Source organism: Camelus dromedarius, chromosome 14, assembly GCF_036321535.1.
Source record: "Camelus dromedarius isolate mCamDro1 chromosome 14, mCamDro1.pat, whole genome shotgun sequence".
Taxonomy (NCBI): Eukaryota; Metazoa; Chordata; class Mammalia; order Artiodactyla; family Camelidae; genus Camelus; species Camelus dromedarius.
This window is the reverse complement of record NC_087449.1, coordinates 64,250,517-64,267,177: the sequence shown is the minus strand read 5'-3', so window position 1 is coordinate 64,267,177 and position 16,661 is coordinate 64,250,517. Positions and strand designations below refer to the sequence as shown.

At 41.1% G+C, this 16,661-nt stretch overlaps 1 protein-coding gene across 13 annotated transcripts in view; it reads left to right on the top strand.

Annotated features, from left to right (window-relative positions):
* The window catches only part of KIF1B (kinesin family member 1B), a 139,750-nt gene that overhangs the window by 101,341 nt on the left and 21,748 nt on the right, over positions 1-16,661 (top strand). For 7 of the 13 annotated variants that reach the window (XR_010383980.1, XR_010383979.1, XM_064494066.1 and 4 more), the window contains 12 exons: positions 1,532-1,650; positions 2,592-2,677; positions 3,005-3,134; positions 3,301-3,463; positions 5,996-6,086; positions 7,762-7,880; positions 8,512-8,567; positions 9,005-9,205; positions 10,614-10,722; positions 12,103-12,169; positions 12,874-12,958; positions 14,856-14,961. Coding sequence is in view for 11 of the 13 variants with exons in the window: in XM_064494066.1 (XP_064350136.1) it covers positions 1,532-1,650; positions 2,592-2,677; positions 3,005-3,134; positions 3,301-3,463; positions 5,996-6,086; positions 7,762-7,880; positions 8,512-8,567; positions 9,005-9,205; positions 10,614-10,722; positions 12,103-12,169; positions 12,874-12,958; positions 14,856-14,961 (1,332 nt within the window). In the remaining 2 variants the exon portion in view is untranslated. The remainder of the gene's footprint in view (positions 1-1,531; positions 1,651-2,591; positions 2,678-3,004; positions 3,135-3,300; positions 3,464-5,995; positions 6,087-7,761; positions 7,881-8,511; positions 8,568-9,004; positions 9,206-10,613; positions 10,723-12,102; positions 12,170-12,873; positions 12,959-14,855; positions 14,962-16,661) is intronic. The other 6 variants (XM_031464035.2, XM_031464032.2, XM_031464031.2 and 3 more) reach the window with 1 other exon arrangement.

Genomic DNA, 16,661 nt, shown 5'->3' with positions numbered 1-16,661 from the left:
CTTTTGGCCTATCTCTGCTTTCAATATATGTTTCTCACTAAGCTTATTCATTTCTAGCTTTTCGGTTAAGGTGAGAGATATGAGACTCTTCCTTTCACTTAAACACTTACAGGCCATTGTAGGATTATTAATTTGGCTAATTTCAGTATTTCTGTGTCTCAGGGAAGAGGGAGGCTGCAGGAGAGGGAGAGAGATGGGGGAAATGGCCTCTTGGTGAAGTTGTCAGAACACACAGCAGTATTTTTTGATTAAGTTCACTGTCTTGTATGGATGTGATTTGTGGTACTTCAAAACAGTTATAATGTAATATCACAGATCACCATAAAAATAATAATAACGAAAAAGTTTGAAGTATTATGAGAATTACCAAAATGTGACACAGAGACGTGGAATGAGCAGATGGTGTTGGAAAAGTGGCACCTTGCTGGGGACAGGATTGCCACAAACCAATTTGTAAAAAATGCAATGTCTGCATAAAAGCGCAAGAGAGCGAAGCACCATAAAACGAGGTATGCCTGTATGTGTCATGTTCAGTTAAGGTTGACTTCTTGATGCAAATGTTTGCTCTTTGTCCTGTCTGTGCTCAAAGATCAGCACATACCAAGTGGGAAGACAAGAGTAACAGTAGGAACTAGATTCTGTTTCCCATCCACTAATTGGAATGAACACCCAAGCTTTGTCATCACCAGTTTTTATTGCTTTAAAAAAAATCAATAGCTACAAAATAATGAAAGAAGGAAAAGAGAACTAGTGTGGTATAACTTTGCTAGTTCATTTGAAATAGAAAATGTTAGGTCTTACCTTGTGTACATGCATTTCTGAGTTATGTTTTGGACTCTAGGAGCAAAAGCAATCCTTTAGGGATCAGCTGTCTTCTTCTCCCTTGCCTTTTTTTTATCTTGATGCCCATCCAGAGTTCCCAAAAGTTCCTAACTCAGAAAGTTCTGGCTTCGTAGCCTCTCTGCATGTGTGTGTCAGTCACGGTGCCTGAAGATCATAGTCATTTCTTAGAGTAAAAATAAAGACCCATAATGTTGTGACATGAAGTCTGTTTAGAGTTATTAACTCTATCTCAGTCACATTTCTCTGACTTTTTTTTTTTTTTTTTTTTTGTCTCCTGATTTCTGTTTTGTCTGTTGGGCAAAACAAAACCTTTTTGTAATTAGTTATGTTAAAAGGTCAGAGTTTAAGGGGCTCGCATTTCCCCATCCTTAGTAGTATTTATAGAGCAGTATCTGGAAAGTCTACTTCCAACTGTTACTCTTCTATGTACAGTAGTAATTTCTATAGGAAGTAATTTGGTATAAGTTGGTCTTCTCAAGTGCCTTACCGAGCATTTGCATTTGTTTATATATTATTTGTGCTGAAAAAGCCATTGGAGGCAGCCTGAGAGTACAGAACAGAGAGGCAACCTTAAGACGGGGCCCAGAAGCCAGCTCACAGTTTCATGAAGGTATTCTCGGTAAATCTGAAAGCCACCTTCTCTGTCTGTGGGATGCTCAGATGTTTGTCTCCTGGTTTCTGTCTCTAGGGCATTTGTTTACCTGAGCAACCTGCTGTACCCCGTGCCCCTGATTCACAGGGTGGCCATTGTCAGTGAGAAGGGTGAAGTGCGGGGATTTCTGCGTGTGGCTGTACAGGCCATTGCAGGTAGGTGACCCTTTTCTGAAATGAGAGCTGTGGATTCTTTGTCTAGAGACAAAGCAGGCCAGTTCAGTTACACGCTACAGTACAAACTGTGGTGCGTTTGTCTGTCTTGAAGAAAGCCTTTGTGCTTCCTTTCTAGCTGTTGTTCCCAAGTATCATAAACAGATTCTGTTTGGCTCAAGCTACTGCTCTTTTGAAATGATGGGGTAAAAGGATTTCCTTTAACATGAGGAACAACTCTTAGACTAACTTTATAAAAGTCATTTGCACTTTAAATAATGTATCATAACTGCTTCAGAAGATGTTTTCTTGCCTGATTTTCTCTCAGGGTGCTTCTGCTAGACATTTCTTTCCTTTGGCTGCTGTTTTGTAATGTATGGGTCAAGATTTTGATCCTTTACAGTTTTCCATGATCCAGCCTACATTCTGAGGAAAGATTGTGGCTGTTCCCTGTAACTTTTCTGTTTTAATTTCCAAACGCTACGCTATATTTAGTGACCTTTCAGCTTTTCCTCATGGAAATGAGTGACAGTCACCAATGTTGAGTTTATGGGGGTCTCCACAAGTACAATCTAATATTTTCAAATATTTGTTGAGTATTATTGAATATAATCTTGCCAAGTAAAGGGCTCAGTATTTCTAATTAAGACATTTGAACAATATCAAGAATAAAACTGATTCTTTGGTAACTAATTTTATTTGAGCTAAGGAGGTTGGTAAATTTGCTTGAAGAGTTGGAAGCAGCCTGTTTGATTTTACTGCTTTGGTCTCATTCTCTCTTTCTTATGCAAAAGACTTGTTCTGTAGTGTCTCCTCTTGTATTAATTTTGAGAACCTTAAGGCTCCTCTAATTTGCTGTTTATTTTGCAATCCAGTAAGAGACAGTCCGCCTTGGTCCCACATTTGGTCTCATTCCGTTCTTGCTTATTTCCTTTTCTACTTAGGGGATGAAGAAGCTCCTGATTATGGCTCTGGAATCCGACAGTCAGGAACAGCTAAAATATCTTTTGATAATGAGTGCTTTAATCAGGTGAGAAACTTTCCAGGAAGAGGATAACCTTGTGGAAGGAGAAAGAAATAGACAGGCTTATAAGAAGAACACTCAGCACTGGGGAGCGGTTCCACCTAGAACTAAACACAGGCTTGTTTAGGAGACTCTGGGACATAGCTAACGATTACTGAGGTGAGGGTAAAGGCCCTGCACTTGTATTGTATTGCATTGCCTTTTCTCAGGCAGCTCTTAGTCCACATAATTTTTCAGTCACTGTTATTTTTGGGGCAAATAAACATAGGGAAACTGGGGGAAAATATGTTGTCTTACTATTTTATTATTTACTTTCTCTTGCCTTGTTTTCAGAGTGACTTTTCTTCGGTTGCAATGACTCGTTCTGGTTTATCCTTGGAAGAGCTGAGGATTGTGGAAGGGCAGGGTCAGAGTTCTGAGGTCATCACTCCTCCAGAAGAAATCAATCGAATGAATGACTTGGGTGTGTAATCAGAGTTCATTATGATTGAGGATGTTTTTAAAGAGGGGAAAGGACCGTTTTCAAGGGAGACAGTTGCTTTTATCAACTAGGAAAGACATTCTCTCCTCTTTGAAAGGTGCTTTGTGCATTATTTGAACCATATCTGTGTTCATTTGACCCCCTTTAGATTTGAAGTCAAGTACTTTGTTGGATGGTAAGATGGTAATGGAAGGATTTTCTGAAGAGATTGGCAACCACCTGAAACTGGGCAGTGCCTTCACTTTCCGTGTAACAGTGTTGCAGGCCAGTGGGATCCTCCCAGAGTATGCAGACATCTTCTGTCAGTTCAAGTAAGCTGTCCCTGTGCTCTGCCTCCCTACCTGTTCACCCAGATGGTGTCTTTTGTGCACTGGAGAGTGCTCTTACCCTTGGAGATGGTACCCTCTCAAGAGAGAAGCAACTACCAATCACTGAAACAGAACGCTTCCTTCAGTCCGGATGGGAGTGAGACCTGGAAACCTGCAGTGGAATGAAACAGTTCGTTGTGGGAAGGAGTGTGGCCACACGTCTTGCTAGAAGGTTCTGTTGTAGACTGTCCTCATCTGCCAGGAGTTTAGGACCTGATCCAGATAAGCCTAATTTGTTAGTCTTTTTATGTTCCTCGTGCTGAAATGTCTTATTAATAAACAAGTCTGAAAGCAATGAATTATCTAGCTGCCAATTATGCCTATTTAATACTTGGAAAAGGGAAATTTTAAGTCATTTAAAGAACAGAATTCTATATCAACTGAAAAAAAGCTAGTAAGTATTAAAGATGAGACAGGTTTCCTTTCTCATCCACTAATAAGCATTTTCTGTCCTGTAACCCTCTGGAAGTCTATGCTATAGGCACTTTCCTCTCAAGACCTCTAAAAACATTTTTCGTGGAGAGTCTTAATACTTCCAAACATCAGTGTATCTTTTCAGTACTTGGAACAGGCTGCAGTGGGAGAGAATGAAGTCTGAGCTACCCGACTCCTAAAGCCCAAGGTTTGCCGCTGGTGCCACCAAAAGGCTGCTTTAGATTTCTGCCATTCCTTTCCCCTCAGGAGCATCTTGGCCTCCAGGGTCCTAATGCAGTTTCTGAAGCATGGCTTTTTATATAAATTTTAGCCAGGTCCTAAGTTAAGTGTGATTATTACATACTAAGCCACTACTGTCATTTGTTATAAGTCATAATTGTTGAAATATTATCCATCCAGTGTTGACTTTGCCCATTTAATGTGTTTTCACTAACGGCCTCTGTCAGTAACTGATGTGCTTTATAGAAAAGATCTGAAGTGGCAATAGTGGTATGTGACTTTTGTCCTGAAATCTCCTAAGAAGAGAGTAGCATCTCCACCTGGCATTAGCTCTGGTTGAAAGAGCATGTTGACTCACTTCAAAAGAAGACTCAAATTCTTCTTGGGTTTTTATAAATTCTCATCTGGCCTGCAAAGGGAAAATACAGCTGTAGAGCAGTGTGAATGATTTCATGCATCACCAGTGTGGAATCCCAGGATATTTGTACCTGCTCCAAGCAAAGCACTGGAGGAGTGTAGATCAGAGATCAGCTGATGCCCCTGGGGCCTCTGGCAGGTACCCTGTGTGGTCTGGAGAGGAAAAAACTGGGAGGGAAAAAAAGGGAGTAAAGTAAGAGAAGGAGAGTGAGAGAGGTAAGGAGAAAATGAGAAGAAAGAGAATAGAAAAGGGTACACGTAGTGTGGAGTGCTGCAGTACCGCAGCAGGGTGCGGCATCAGGGATGCAGGTGCCTGGCAAATGCAGCACTGTCCTCAGACTCGGTGAATTACAGTCGGCCCCTGAATAACTCAGGACTTGGTACTGACCTTCCCGCACAGTAAAAAATCCAAGTATGTATCTGAGATTCCTTTGTGTCTAAGATTCCACATCCAAGGATTCAATCACCTGTGGATGGTGCAGTACTGTAGTATTTACTATTGAAAAAAATCCATGTATACTTGGGCCCACACAGTTCCAGCCTATGTTGTTCAAGGACAGCTATAATTTGGAAGACCAGGAGTTCATAATCCTGGTCTTTCTCCCCTCTATTCAAAGTGTTCTCTTTTTTCCCTTTTTTCTTGTGGGAGTGTGGGATGTCCTTCTGGTGGATATTTCTTTCTGGCAGTAAATATTTGAATTGAGTATTCTGTAATTCTCTACTTCTATTTCAGGCTTATCATAGGGAGACAGAACAATAAAATCTCACTACTTGTAAGAATAAATAAACATAGCCCACTGACTCAACAAATATTTCAGAAGTATTTTTTAATTTTGAGCCCTGTGGGAGACACTCAGTGTCTTTTGGAGAGACAGGCGTATGAATGCATTATTATAAACAATAATGTCATTGCTATTGAAGGAAAACAAGTCCCTAGAGCTGTGGGAACACAACTGTTTAGGTGAGTCAGGGAAGTCTTTCTGGAAGAAGTGACGTTTGAGTCTACTCTTAGCTGGTCTTAGAGAGACTCCCAGGCAAGTGTGTCACCCACAGGCTTTAGGACTACCTTACAGAAGCTTGAATCTGCCAGAACTTTTCTGTACAACATGATTACATAATTTATATTTTTGGTAAAAAACTTCTGCAAAGGAACAAGAGTTCACTGAATTCAGTCTTCATACATTCACATAGCTAAGTGATCAGGGTCAGTTGATTTTTCAGTCATTTTTGAAATAAAATCTAAAATGCTGTCTGAGTGATACGGAAAACATTGTTTACAAAGAAATGTAAAGAACTTGACTCAGTTAAAGACTGCTAATAAGGTGCTCCTTTCTGTAAGATCCAAACTAATCCTGATGAAACCATTTAATGCAAAATTCTTGTGGGTTTTTTTTTCCTATGAAGCTTTTTGCATCGCCATGATGAAGCGTTCTCCACTGAACCCCTCAAAAACAATGGCAGAGGAAGTCCTCTGGGCTTTTATCACGTGCAGAATGTAAGTGACATGGACATTTTTGCCAAATGTATTGTGGGTTTGTGGTTTGTGGTACCTTGAAGCAGCTGGTGTGAGGCGGTCGTCAGGTGTGGGCTCCCTTTGGCTTTCTCAGCCAAAGAAGGATGATAATCTGAGTTGCCGCGTAGGGGAGCTCTGTGAGCTCATCCCCTGTGCACGCAGCAGCCAGCATCTCTGAATTACAGTGGGCCCTGTGAGCAGCCTAGGGGTTGGTCAGCCAATAAATTCTTTTGTCAATTTGAATGTAGTGAGTTGTTTTTAGTGTTTCCTTCCTAGAAGAATAAGCATGTTTAGTGTGAGTTTTGTTAAGATACTTAACGTTGTTCAGTTGCAAATAATGTAGGAACTATGAAATACCTTTTGTAGCTAAATTAAGATTCAAAATCTGTTTTCCTTGCAGCTGATACTATGATTAATACTTTAATGCCCCTTACAACTCTGTCATGTGGAGTAAGAGAACAGACCTCCTATCTCTTCTAGGAAGGTTGACTCAAACTCTCTTCAAAAGTCATCATCTTCATCACAATAGCTAGCATTCAAGAGCTTATTTTGTGTTAGTCATTGGTATAAGTGTTGTTTTGTATCTTAATTTATTTAATCCTCACTTTTGTGCCATACACTATCATAATCCTCATTTTACTGGTGAGATAGCTGAGACACAGCAGTTAGTCACTCATCAAGGTTACAAAGCTAGGAAGAGGCAGAGATGGGGTTGGAACCCAGGATAGTGTGGCTCTAGCATCTAGGACCTTCACTTCTACATGAAACAGTCTTGTTCTCTTGTTAACTGTATCCACGCTCTAAAATATGAGAGGAAAGGACAGCTCCAAAAATGGAACAAGCAAACACAAAACACACTATTTTTTCATGTTTAATTGTATAAATGTGAGCATGCATGTATATGATAAATATTGATCCCTACTGTGCACAAGGACTGTGCCTGATGTCACTGGGAAGGGTACAGATGAATCTCAGAGGATTATGCCTCCAAGGAGCTTAGAATTATGAATAAAATGTGTATTTAAACAGTAGTAGTACAAGATATAGAAACATTAGAAGGGTATCCATTAAATACAGTGGGAGTGGAGAGACGGGAGAGTTGTTTCCATTAATGGGAAGAGACTTTAAGTTACTTTCTTTGTTGGGGGGTGGGGTGGATGGTTGGGTAGAGAAAGGAGGTGGGGGAACTTCCTGAAGGATGTAGCGTGAATAAGAGAAGGTGAGTCAGGCTTGGCACTGTGTCTGCACATAGTGAACAGTCATGGTTTTCTTAATTGAATTAGCCCTTTGGAGTATAGGGATGATAGAGGTACAGAGATAGGGAAAGGCCTCCCGGCCAGGGCTGCAGCCTCAGGCACAGCAGAGGAGAGAGCAGGCGAAGGGAGCACAGGTGTTTAATTGAGTCCAAACATTAAGTGTGTAAAGAGCAGCTGAGAAACCACAGGTCAGTCAGGGCAGGTGATGGAGGGTCTTGGTAAAGGTACTGTAGAGTGAAGACCAGAGAGGATCCCCTATCTTTTGGTGTGAGAGGCCTGCATAGTAAAATATCCAGCACATACGGGGTATTCAAAAGTGCTAAAGTGCTGTTTGCAGCAAAAATGTGTCTTTTCCTGTAATAAACCCTTCCCCAGTCTAACTTGGCTTTATTCCATATTAGATTGCAGTGGAGGTTACGGAATCATTTGTGGAATATATCAAAACCAAGCCTATCGTGTTTGAAGTCTTTGGACATTATCAGCAGCACCCACTTCACTTGCAAGGACAGGACCTTAGCAGGTTCGGACCACAAGGTTTTTGTGTTGATGCTGTTGTTGTTATTCTTACTTGCTGGGAAGGAAGAAGTCTTCTGAGGGACTAAGATAGCTAAATGAGAGTTTTATATATTACTCTATGTTTCCTTTATAGAAACATCACTATCTCTTTTGTAAGGCTCCTAATCACTAATTGTAGTTAGGGCAAACTAAATTTTGGCCAAGTGACCTTGAATACCATCTTTTTGTAGGAAGAGACTTTGAATAGGATAGAAAGTTGAGGTGATAGGGATGTAACATGAAAATTGGTATAATTGCTCCTAATCACCCAGAACTTTTTGAAGCATAAAGTCCCTAAAGTGTGTGTGTCTAAGTAGAGACATCAGAATTGGTGAGGAGAGCAATGATGGGGACTTCAGTGATGGCAGAGTGTCTGTTAATAGAAAAAATTTTAATTTATTAGCTATGACTTACAAGAGGATTTTTATTAAGATGTCTTAACCTCGGTTTTACTGTGTGGGGTTATGTCTGGTATTTGATGGTGTGCTAGAGTTGAAAGTACTGATGATCCGTTTCTAAAGGGGATTTAAACATGCAATTAATATCATCATGGGACTCTTTTTAGTTTTGAAAATACTTGTTGTCTTCCTTTGCAGCCCACCTCAGCCATCTCGACGATTCTTCCCGCCACCCATGCCACTCTCCAAGCCAGGTGAGCACTAGCTGTGTTCTTTGTATGATGTACATCTCTTACTCTGAGTGACTTTACAGATAAAAAAAAGTCATATTCAAATTCCTGCTCCACTTTCGTGTATCCTTATGTGTTCCTGTATCTGGCAGGAACTAGAATTCTTGTTGCCTGATTTAAAATAAGAAGTAAGGAGCAGTAGGGCTCTATCCCTGCCAGTACTCTGGTCTTCTTACTGCAGATTGTGATCAGCTCCCTAGCCTTAAGTCTCTTTGTGTGTAACTCCCTGTAACTGTCAGGAAACTGGGCGTATCTTTGCATATTACATTTATTCTGCATGTTCATTTATCTTGTTTTATTTTTCTTTGTTTATTTTCATCCTTTTTCCTCACTGCCCACTTGCCACATTCCCACCCTGCCCTGTGCTCATTCTGTGTTCCTCACCTCCATCCTGCCTTCAGACCATGAGAGAAAGATTGAACTGATTCGATTTCTCGTATCTGACTATGTGAATGTGCATGTGTTGGACACATTTTCTGAGCATGCCAGTGTGTTCGCATCCTCCGCCATTGCCACCTTCCAGGATGGGGCTGACCCATTGCCGCCTTTTCTCTTGCTGCCAATTCCCAGCTGCCAGAGTGAGAGGGTACCTAAACGAGATGGTTAGTAGCTAAATTAGCCCTGCCTTAGATGTAGAACCATCCTCAGGGGCTTGTCCTAAAGTTTGGCTCTCTGTGTATGAAACACTGACGTTTCTGTTTGCTACTTGACCTGAGTGTAGAGTTTAGAACACTGTCAAGATCGTATCACATTTCCTTCAGACCACGTTTTAGGAAGCACCTTCTCTACTTAAGCCCCTTTCTCATCACTCAGCAGTGAAGGGCGTGCTCCTTATATTTGTTTGTTTGGATTCTTTGTAGTTGTATTTTTAATTCTAACGATGTAGGTGGCTTTTTTTTTTTTTAATGCTTCTGGTTTTGCTTTCTGACCCTCAGATGCTCACCAGAACCAGTAACCCTTTTACCTTCTTGACTACCATCATTGCCAGCTCTCCTGGAGTTCAGCTAGGGTGAATAAAGCTGATAGGCTGTGCATCTGACTAGGGCTGTATGAGTCATGAAGCCTCTTAGACACATTGTGTCAGTGGATCTGCACAGTTACCTTTTTGAGACAGCAGGCCAAATATTTTATGATCTCCATTTTACAGATGAGGATTGTACAGACTCCCAGAGGTTAAGTGACTCAACCAGAGTTTCATAGCTAGTTAGCAGTTGAGCGGTATTTAGATCCCAAGTCACTGGACTCTCATGCCAGGACTCCCAGAGTCATAGCAGAGAACCCTCTGTATTGTCAAGATTTCAGGATTTCTAAGTAGTGTTTCAAAATGCCTACCACGTAGAATCTGAAATTCTTGGAAATAGTGAGGTTTTTGGCTGATGTATTTCATCAGTATAGATGAGAACATGGAATTTACATCTGAAGAAAATGGGTAACATGAGTTCATTTACAGAATTCTGCATTTACAGATTAGACCTCCCAGCAGACGGATTCCCACCCCTAGAGAATGTGATTTAATTGACCTTCGCTGTGGCCTGGGCTTTGCCATCTTTAAGATCCCCAGGTGACTCTTATGTGCAGGGAGGCTCAGGACCTGCTGAGCTGGAGGACAGGCCTTGCCTTCCCCACAACCAGCTTTGATGCTACCCTGTGATGTGCAAGGCTCTCCCCTCATCTCTCCCCCATTGTTACCGTGCTCTGCGTGGGAGAATCTAAAGAAAGTTTTTTTAATGGTTCTGTGAGCCATTCGTGTCTGCACAAAACCTGTTTTCTCATTGTTGGGTACAGTTTTTTTGAGAGGGAGAAAGACACTGACTCCTTTTTCCTTGTTCTCTGAAGTTAGAGGTACTTATGTAGGTGATGGTGAAGTTTCTCTGGGTCTTCTGCACTGAAATTATCCCGATTCTTGCTGCCTTTCCCAAATGTGTCCTTGAAGACTAACATTAGAAAAGCTTATGCCTTTGCTGAGTAGATTTGAACCAGATCTTAACATTTTCTAAAAACTTTTAAAAGTTCCAGCTACCAAGTTAAATACCATGAGCAAAACCAGCCTCGGCCAGAGCATGAGCAAGTACGATCTTCTGGTTTGGTTTGAAATTAGTGAATTGGAGCCTACAGGAGAGTAAGTCCAACTTTCTACATTTTAAAATAAGGCAGTTTTTCAAAATTAGAAAATGTAATTTTGAGTCTCTCTTATCTTCAGGTTCACGAATCTTTGTCACATTCCAGTTTTGAATTGAATTTGGGGGGACTTTGTATTATTCTTTGAGTCGGGTGTCTGTCAGAACTAACTATCTAGTATAATAATTTGCCTTCTTGTTAGCAACAGCAAGCTCATGGAGACTGGCACTTTGTTATGAGGGAAGACAACCTGCATAGTGGGTTTTATCAGCAGCAAAGCAAAGGGAGTCAGAGTCAGAAGCATATTTATTGCACACATGGCCGAAGACTTAACGTTAGTATCTCGGGTTTACGGGACAGGATATTCTGTAGACCAGGGTTTCTCAACCTCTGCACTGTCTAAGGCCAGATAATTCCCTGTTGTGGGGGCTGTACTGTGCATTGTAGGGTTTTTAGCAGCATCCCTGGCCTTTCCCCATAAGATGCCAGTAGCACCTCCCCTCCTGTTGTGACAACCAAAAATGTCTTCAGATATTGCCAGATGTCCCCTAGGGGGCAGAATCACCCCCTAGGCCCACCGACCCAGATCAGAATGGTCAGCATCAGCTTATTTTCTTTGTATGAGCTGTGTTAGACTAATTACTAATGTACTTACTGTCTATAGTTGTCTCTCAGTTCTTTTGAAAAATACAAATAAAGGCAACGTCTCTCCTGAAACAGAGGCAAGGGGCTATATCAGTGAATGTAAAGGGTAGGGGATAAACGTTATCTGAGAGATTCTCTGCTTATGATGCTGAGTACCACCATCATGATCACCTCCCTGAAACATTTATTGAGTCCTACTATGTGTGAGGTTTGGCTCTATCGATCCTGTATGTAGTTGTCAGTAGTGGCATTGCTTACGGAATTTGACTTTCCATAGACAGATCTATAATGTGATTATAACTTGCATTATGACGGAGAAGTAGTTACAGTAATGGTTTCTAGTGAGTTAATTGCTTTTTGATTCTCAAAAAGATGATGTAGAATCTGAAATTATCCCTTTCTTATCTCCTGACACGTGCCATTGCAGTAATACATTATTTATGGAATATTTGTTAGACAGGGAGCTGGGATGGAGCCAAAAGATGTTACTGCCCTGTGAACACTTCAGTCTAGTCAGGATGATGAGACAGAGATATGTAGAGAGGTTTACTAAATGCAGATGCAAATGACTGCATGATTAAAGGCCCAAATGGTGAGAAAGACATGGGATTAGAGTTTAGAAAAACAGAGACCATGGAGAGCTAGAGCATCCAGGGAGGGAGGACCTTGCAGATGAAGTCGCAGTTAGCACAAGTGTTCTGTCTAACTTCCCTCTTTTGCATTTCTGTTTTTGTAGGTACATCCCAGCTGTGGTTGACCATACAGCAGGCTTACCCTGCCAGGGGACATTTTTGCTTCACCAGGTACTAATGAGGGAGCAAAATAGGGCCTAGGAAGGAGAACCAAAAAAGAGTTAGAATAAGAAACATAACTCTGTTTCCTTGCTTTTAATCTCCATTTCAAGGAGATTTGGAAGTTGCCAGACATTGCCCTGTCTTTGTTTTGTTTTTATGTTTGTTTTTAAATGTTTCTTTCTCAAACCTTGGCTTATATATACCCTTGCTTTTATATATACATGTGTTTTAAAAGAGCTTTTTTGAAAAGAGTCTGTTTCATTCAGTTACTATAATTTGTGCAGCTCCCATATCATTTTACACAGTCTTCACTTTGTGATGTTTGGAAACTGTGCTTTCACAGCCAAAAGTTCTTAATAGGGATAGAGGATGAAGATTTCCGAGGACTAAAGATCTGGCCATGAAATGTAGGTCCCTCTTTGGCAAATCAAAAGTAGATTTCATCAGTGCTCAAAAAATGCTTATGACCCAGGTGAGCATACTATGGGATGTACAGCCTGGGCATCTGTTCCTAAGGCAGTATCAGAACCTGGCTCCTCCTTAGTCCCTGACCTATGTCCCTTTGTTCAGAAAAACAAATGTGGACAGCATTGCCTCTCTCTGTCCATGCCTCTCCTTCCTGCCCACCCCTACACCATATGATCCAGAAAACAACAAACAAGAGGAAATAAGAGATTGTCCTAACTAAATTGCAACCCTGCTCCATTACCTAGGGCATCCAGAGAAGGATCACAGTGACCATTATCCATGAGAAGGGGAGTGAACTCCATTGGAAGGATGTTCGTGAGCTGGTGGTAGGTGAGTACATTCCATCTGTTGAGGATGTGGCTGGGCCTTTTTAGAGATGAGGCTTTTCCCTGTTTGGAGCACAGGGAGAGTGTGGAAGACTGCGCCTGGAACGTGGCTGTGCAGAATAGAGAGGCCTTGAGTTTGAAACTATTCGTGTTTCCCAGATCCCACCAAAGGTTACCTTGCCTGCCATTATTTTCCTCAATTACCACGGGAGGTTCTGTGCTAGAGGCTGTGAGAGAGCAAAGGGAAGTCCCTGCTCCCCATGAGCGTGTAGCCTAGTTGAGGAGACGGTGTGTGTGTACGTACAAAGCCGTTTGAGGAGTAAGTTCCAAATGAGAACAACTGAAAAAGACTTGCACTAAGAATGTTGACAAAAAGGACCCAGGAGTCCTGGGGTAGCTTTGTGGGAGGAGATTCGAGAGAAATTAGAGGGTTTTGTTTGTTTTTCACACACGCAAACATTTGGAGTTAGCGAGTCAGGAATGTCTAATGTGAAAATGGTGGAAACCTATGGCCAGAGTGAAGCAGTCAAACTAAGGCACAGTGAGAGGGAAAAATTGGCCAAACAGTACAAGCTTCAGAATGATGGTCTAAGGCAGGGGTCTGAACCTGTTTTTGCCATGGACCTCTTTGGCAGTGGAGAAGCCTCAAAATTATGTTTTTAAATGTAGAAAATAAAGTACTTAACTTAGGATTACAAAGGGAACTAATAATATTGAAACACAGTTGTTAAAATACTAAACAAATGTGTAACAAACTGTGCATTAAATAAGCAGCGGGTCTAATTTCTACCATTTCAAAGTGGTGATGTGTGTCAAGATATTTCACATTAGTGTGATATGGAAACATTTGTGGTTTCTACTGGGGGCAGAGTCACAGGTACTGCTGATTCTCCTGTGGTTTGTGCCCTCCCCTCGTAGTTGAAGGAAAAGCCAAATTTCAGTTAGAGGTTCCTGAAGATAAAGTTGTAAATTTTTTCTCCATCCAATTCAGACCTCCTGAATTCTATCCATAAACCCCTTGGGTATCTCTGGACCCGATTCAGAACCCCTGGAAGGAAGATCATATTTTCTCCTATCCAGGGCAGCGGTTTCCAGGCTTTTCAAAATTAATTTTTACACAAAGCAGAAAAGATGGTTTCTGATTAGAAAGGGTAGAGTATGATGCAGAGGCAGCAGTTACCGAGGCTTCTCTATAACCCTATGATTTATTTTTTAAAACAAACATGAAATGTGGGTGTTTTTCTGAATGCTCTAAAAATATTAGTTTATTTAATATAACATAACATGACAAACACATGATTGTAAAAATTTCATAAGGCAAGAATTAATATTCCAGCTTCACAGGTGAGGAAACTGAGGCTCAGAGAGGTTGAGCGTATGCCCAGTTCTCACAGATAGCTGGTGTTGCAGCTGAGATTTAAAACCAGGCAGTCCAGAAGCTGTTTTTAATCTCTTTGCAATGCTGCACCCTTTAGTGTTAATCTGAAAACAGAACTGTAAGATTTTGAACAAGAAAGTGGTGTCATGAAGGCAGTGGCTTAAGAAGTTTATATAAGGTGAATGTAGAATGGATTGGAAAGGGGGCGATGTGAGAGCAGCTAGGAGACCGGTTAAATGGCTGTTACAGTGTCTCAGATCCGGAGGGGATGGCCTTCATGAGCAGGGCAGTGATGTTGGAAATAAAAGTTGAGATGGATATGAGAAACTCTTTGAACAAAGAGTAAGTTTTCACAGCTGACTAGACATGGGATGTGAAGGGGAGACAGGAAGAAGAATGGGAGACGGACCATTCTACAGCACCTGAAGTTACACAAAGATTTAAAAGCCTCTTTTTGGCTTACTGAATTACTGTTTTGTTTTTTAATGTATCTTTGTTCTGGTTTCTTTATTCTTTCTTTTAGGCCGAATCAGGAATAAGGCTGAGGTGGATGAAGCTGCAATTGATGCCATCCTCTCCCTAAATATTATCTCTGCCAAGTACCTGAAGTCGTCCCACAACTCTAGCAGGTGGGGCGCCCTGAGTGTGAGACGTCAGCCCCATGGGGGCCGATTGCTTGATGCACTGTTAGATTCCTTGTTCATTAATGACTCCTATTCAGATGGAGAAAAAAACCCTTTTCACTTCAAAATTCCCTACTTCCTTCCCTGCCCACCCTGCTCTTCCAAGATAAATACATAAGTCATCAGAGCACCTCGCATGTGATGTACCCTCAGAGAACAGAAATGTTCTGTCCTGTGCGGAGTTTGAGTAGATATAGCACAGTGACAGGGAAAAAGCAGGAGCTGAAAATTCAGCATGCTACCCGTGGGCTTAAAAGTATAGATTAATCCTGGCTAAGACCAGATGTTTTCCTGTGAAGTGGTTGCTGTGGAAGACCTCTCACCTCTCGGTCTTGGGTGTCATGGAAACATGCCCTCCAGTGTATAGTGAACCCTCTTGTGTTCGTCTCTGCTGCTGCCAGTATCAGCTCAGGGAATCTCAGTATTTGCTTTTCATTTTTGTTTATTCATAATGGCAATAAATTATTATAAAGTCTTCTGACCAAGATTGGCTGCCATAAATAATAAATTTTATTTTTAATTTTGAATTAGCTTCCCTTAAAATTCCATTTTATAATCAAGTGATGACAGACAGTGCATAAAGTACTTAGTCATTCTGCTTTCCCAGATCAGACTGGAAATAAATCTGCTGGGGCCCTCTTAACCTCTCCAGGAAAGGAGTCCTGTCACTGTGCACAGAGACTTCATTTCTTTACAGAGTGAAGTCTGGAAAACAGGAGTGACCGTGTGTTCTGGTGTGGGCTCAGAACACTGTCTGTCTGCTCCTGAAAAACTTGATCACAACTTGTGACAAGAGGGAGAGGAAAAACTAGACAATATGCAGAAACAGAATTAAAAGTTTGGGCTAGGATTAATTTCTTTACATTGTTTCCTTATGTTATAGTTTTGCATAAGAATGAGGAAAAAGGAAGAATGTCTGTTTGCTTTTTGCCTGTAAGAGGAGCTGGCAGGGGCTGTGGACAGACAGGAAAGGAGGGTGAAAGGGTATGTGTCTGCGGAGGGGGAGGGGCAGAGATAAAGATTTCCTGGGCAGAATCTTGAACAATACCATCACTCTGAAGTCAGCGTTAACCCCACATAGCATTCTCTCCTCTGCTGGGATTCACTACGTTTTCTTTGCAACAATGAGAAATCTATCTTAAATTCCCCTGGGGTACTTAGCAAAATACACAGGGAATAATGGTGTTTGGTTGAAATGCTCATTGTGCTAAATTTGCTAAAACTAGTTAGTGTGATCTTCAGAAGCCTTTGATTGATGCCCAGCAGCAGGTCAGATGCTGTGGAAGATGGATTCGGCTTTGTTAGAAGCGGCTCATCTTTCACAATTGAAGCTTAGAGTTAATTAATGAAAAAAGTTGCTAAAGTCAAGAATAATAAAAAGGTACACACTTTATAAACACTTTTGTTTTAATTTACGCTATATGAATGCACATTAACTTGTCAAGCTCTTGCTGTAGGGCCAAGAAGGCCTTTTCTTTAATTGTAGGCTTACTAGGTTTCTAATTGTCTTTCTTGTAAAACCACGCCCATAATTCATCATTTGTGATTTTCAGTTTGGTGGAACTAGGATGAAGAAAATCTAAGTGCACAATCCTTTAAACTTTTTATCATGTATCATTAAAATTTTATTATTTCCCCCTTTCTTT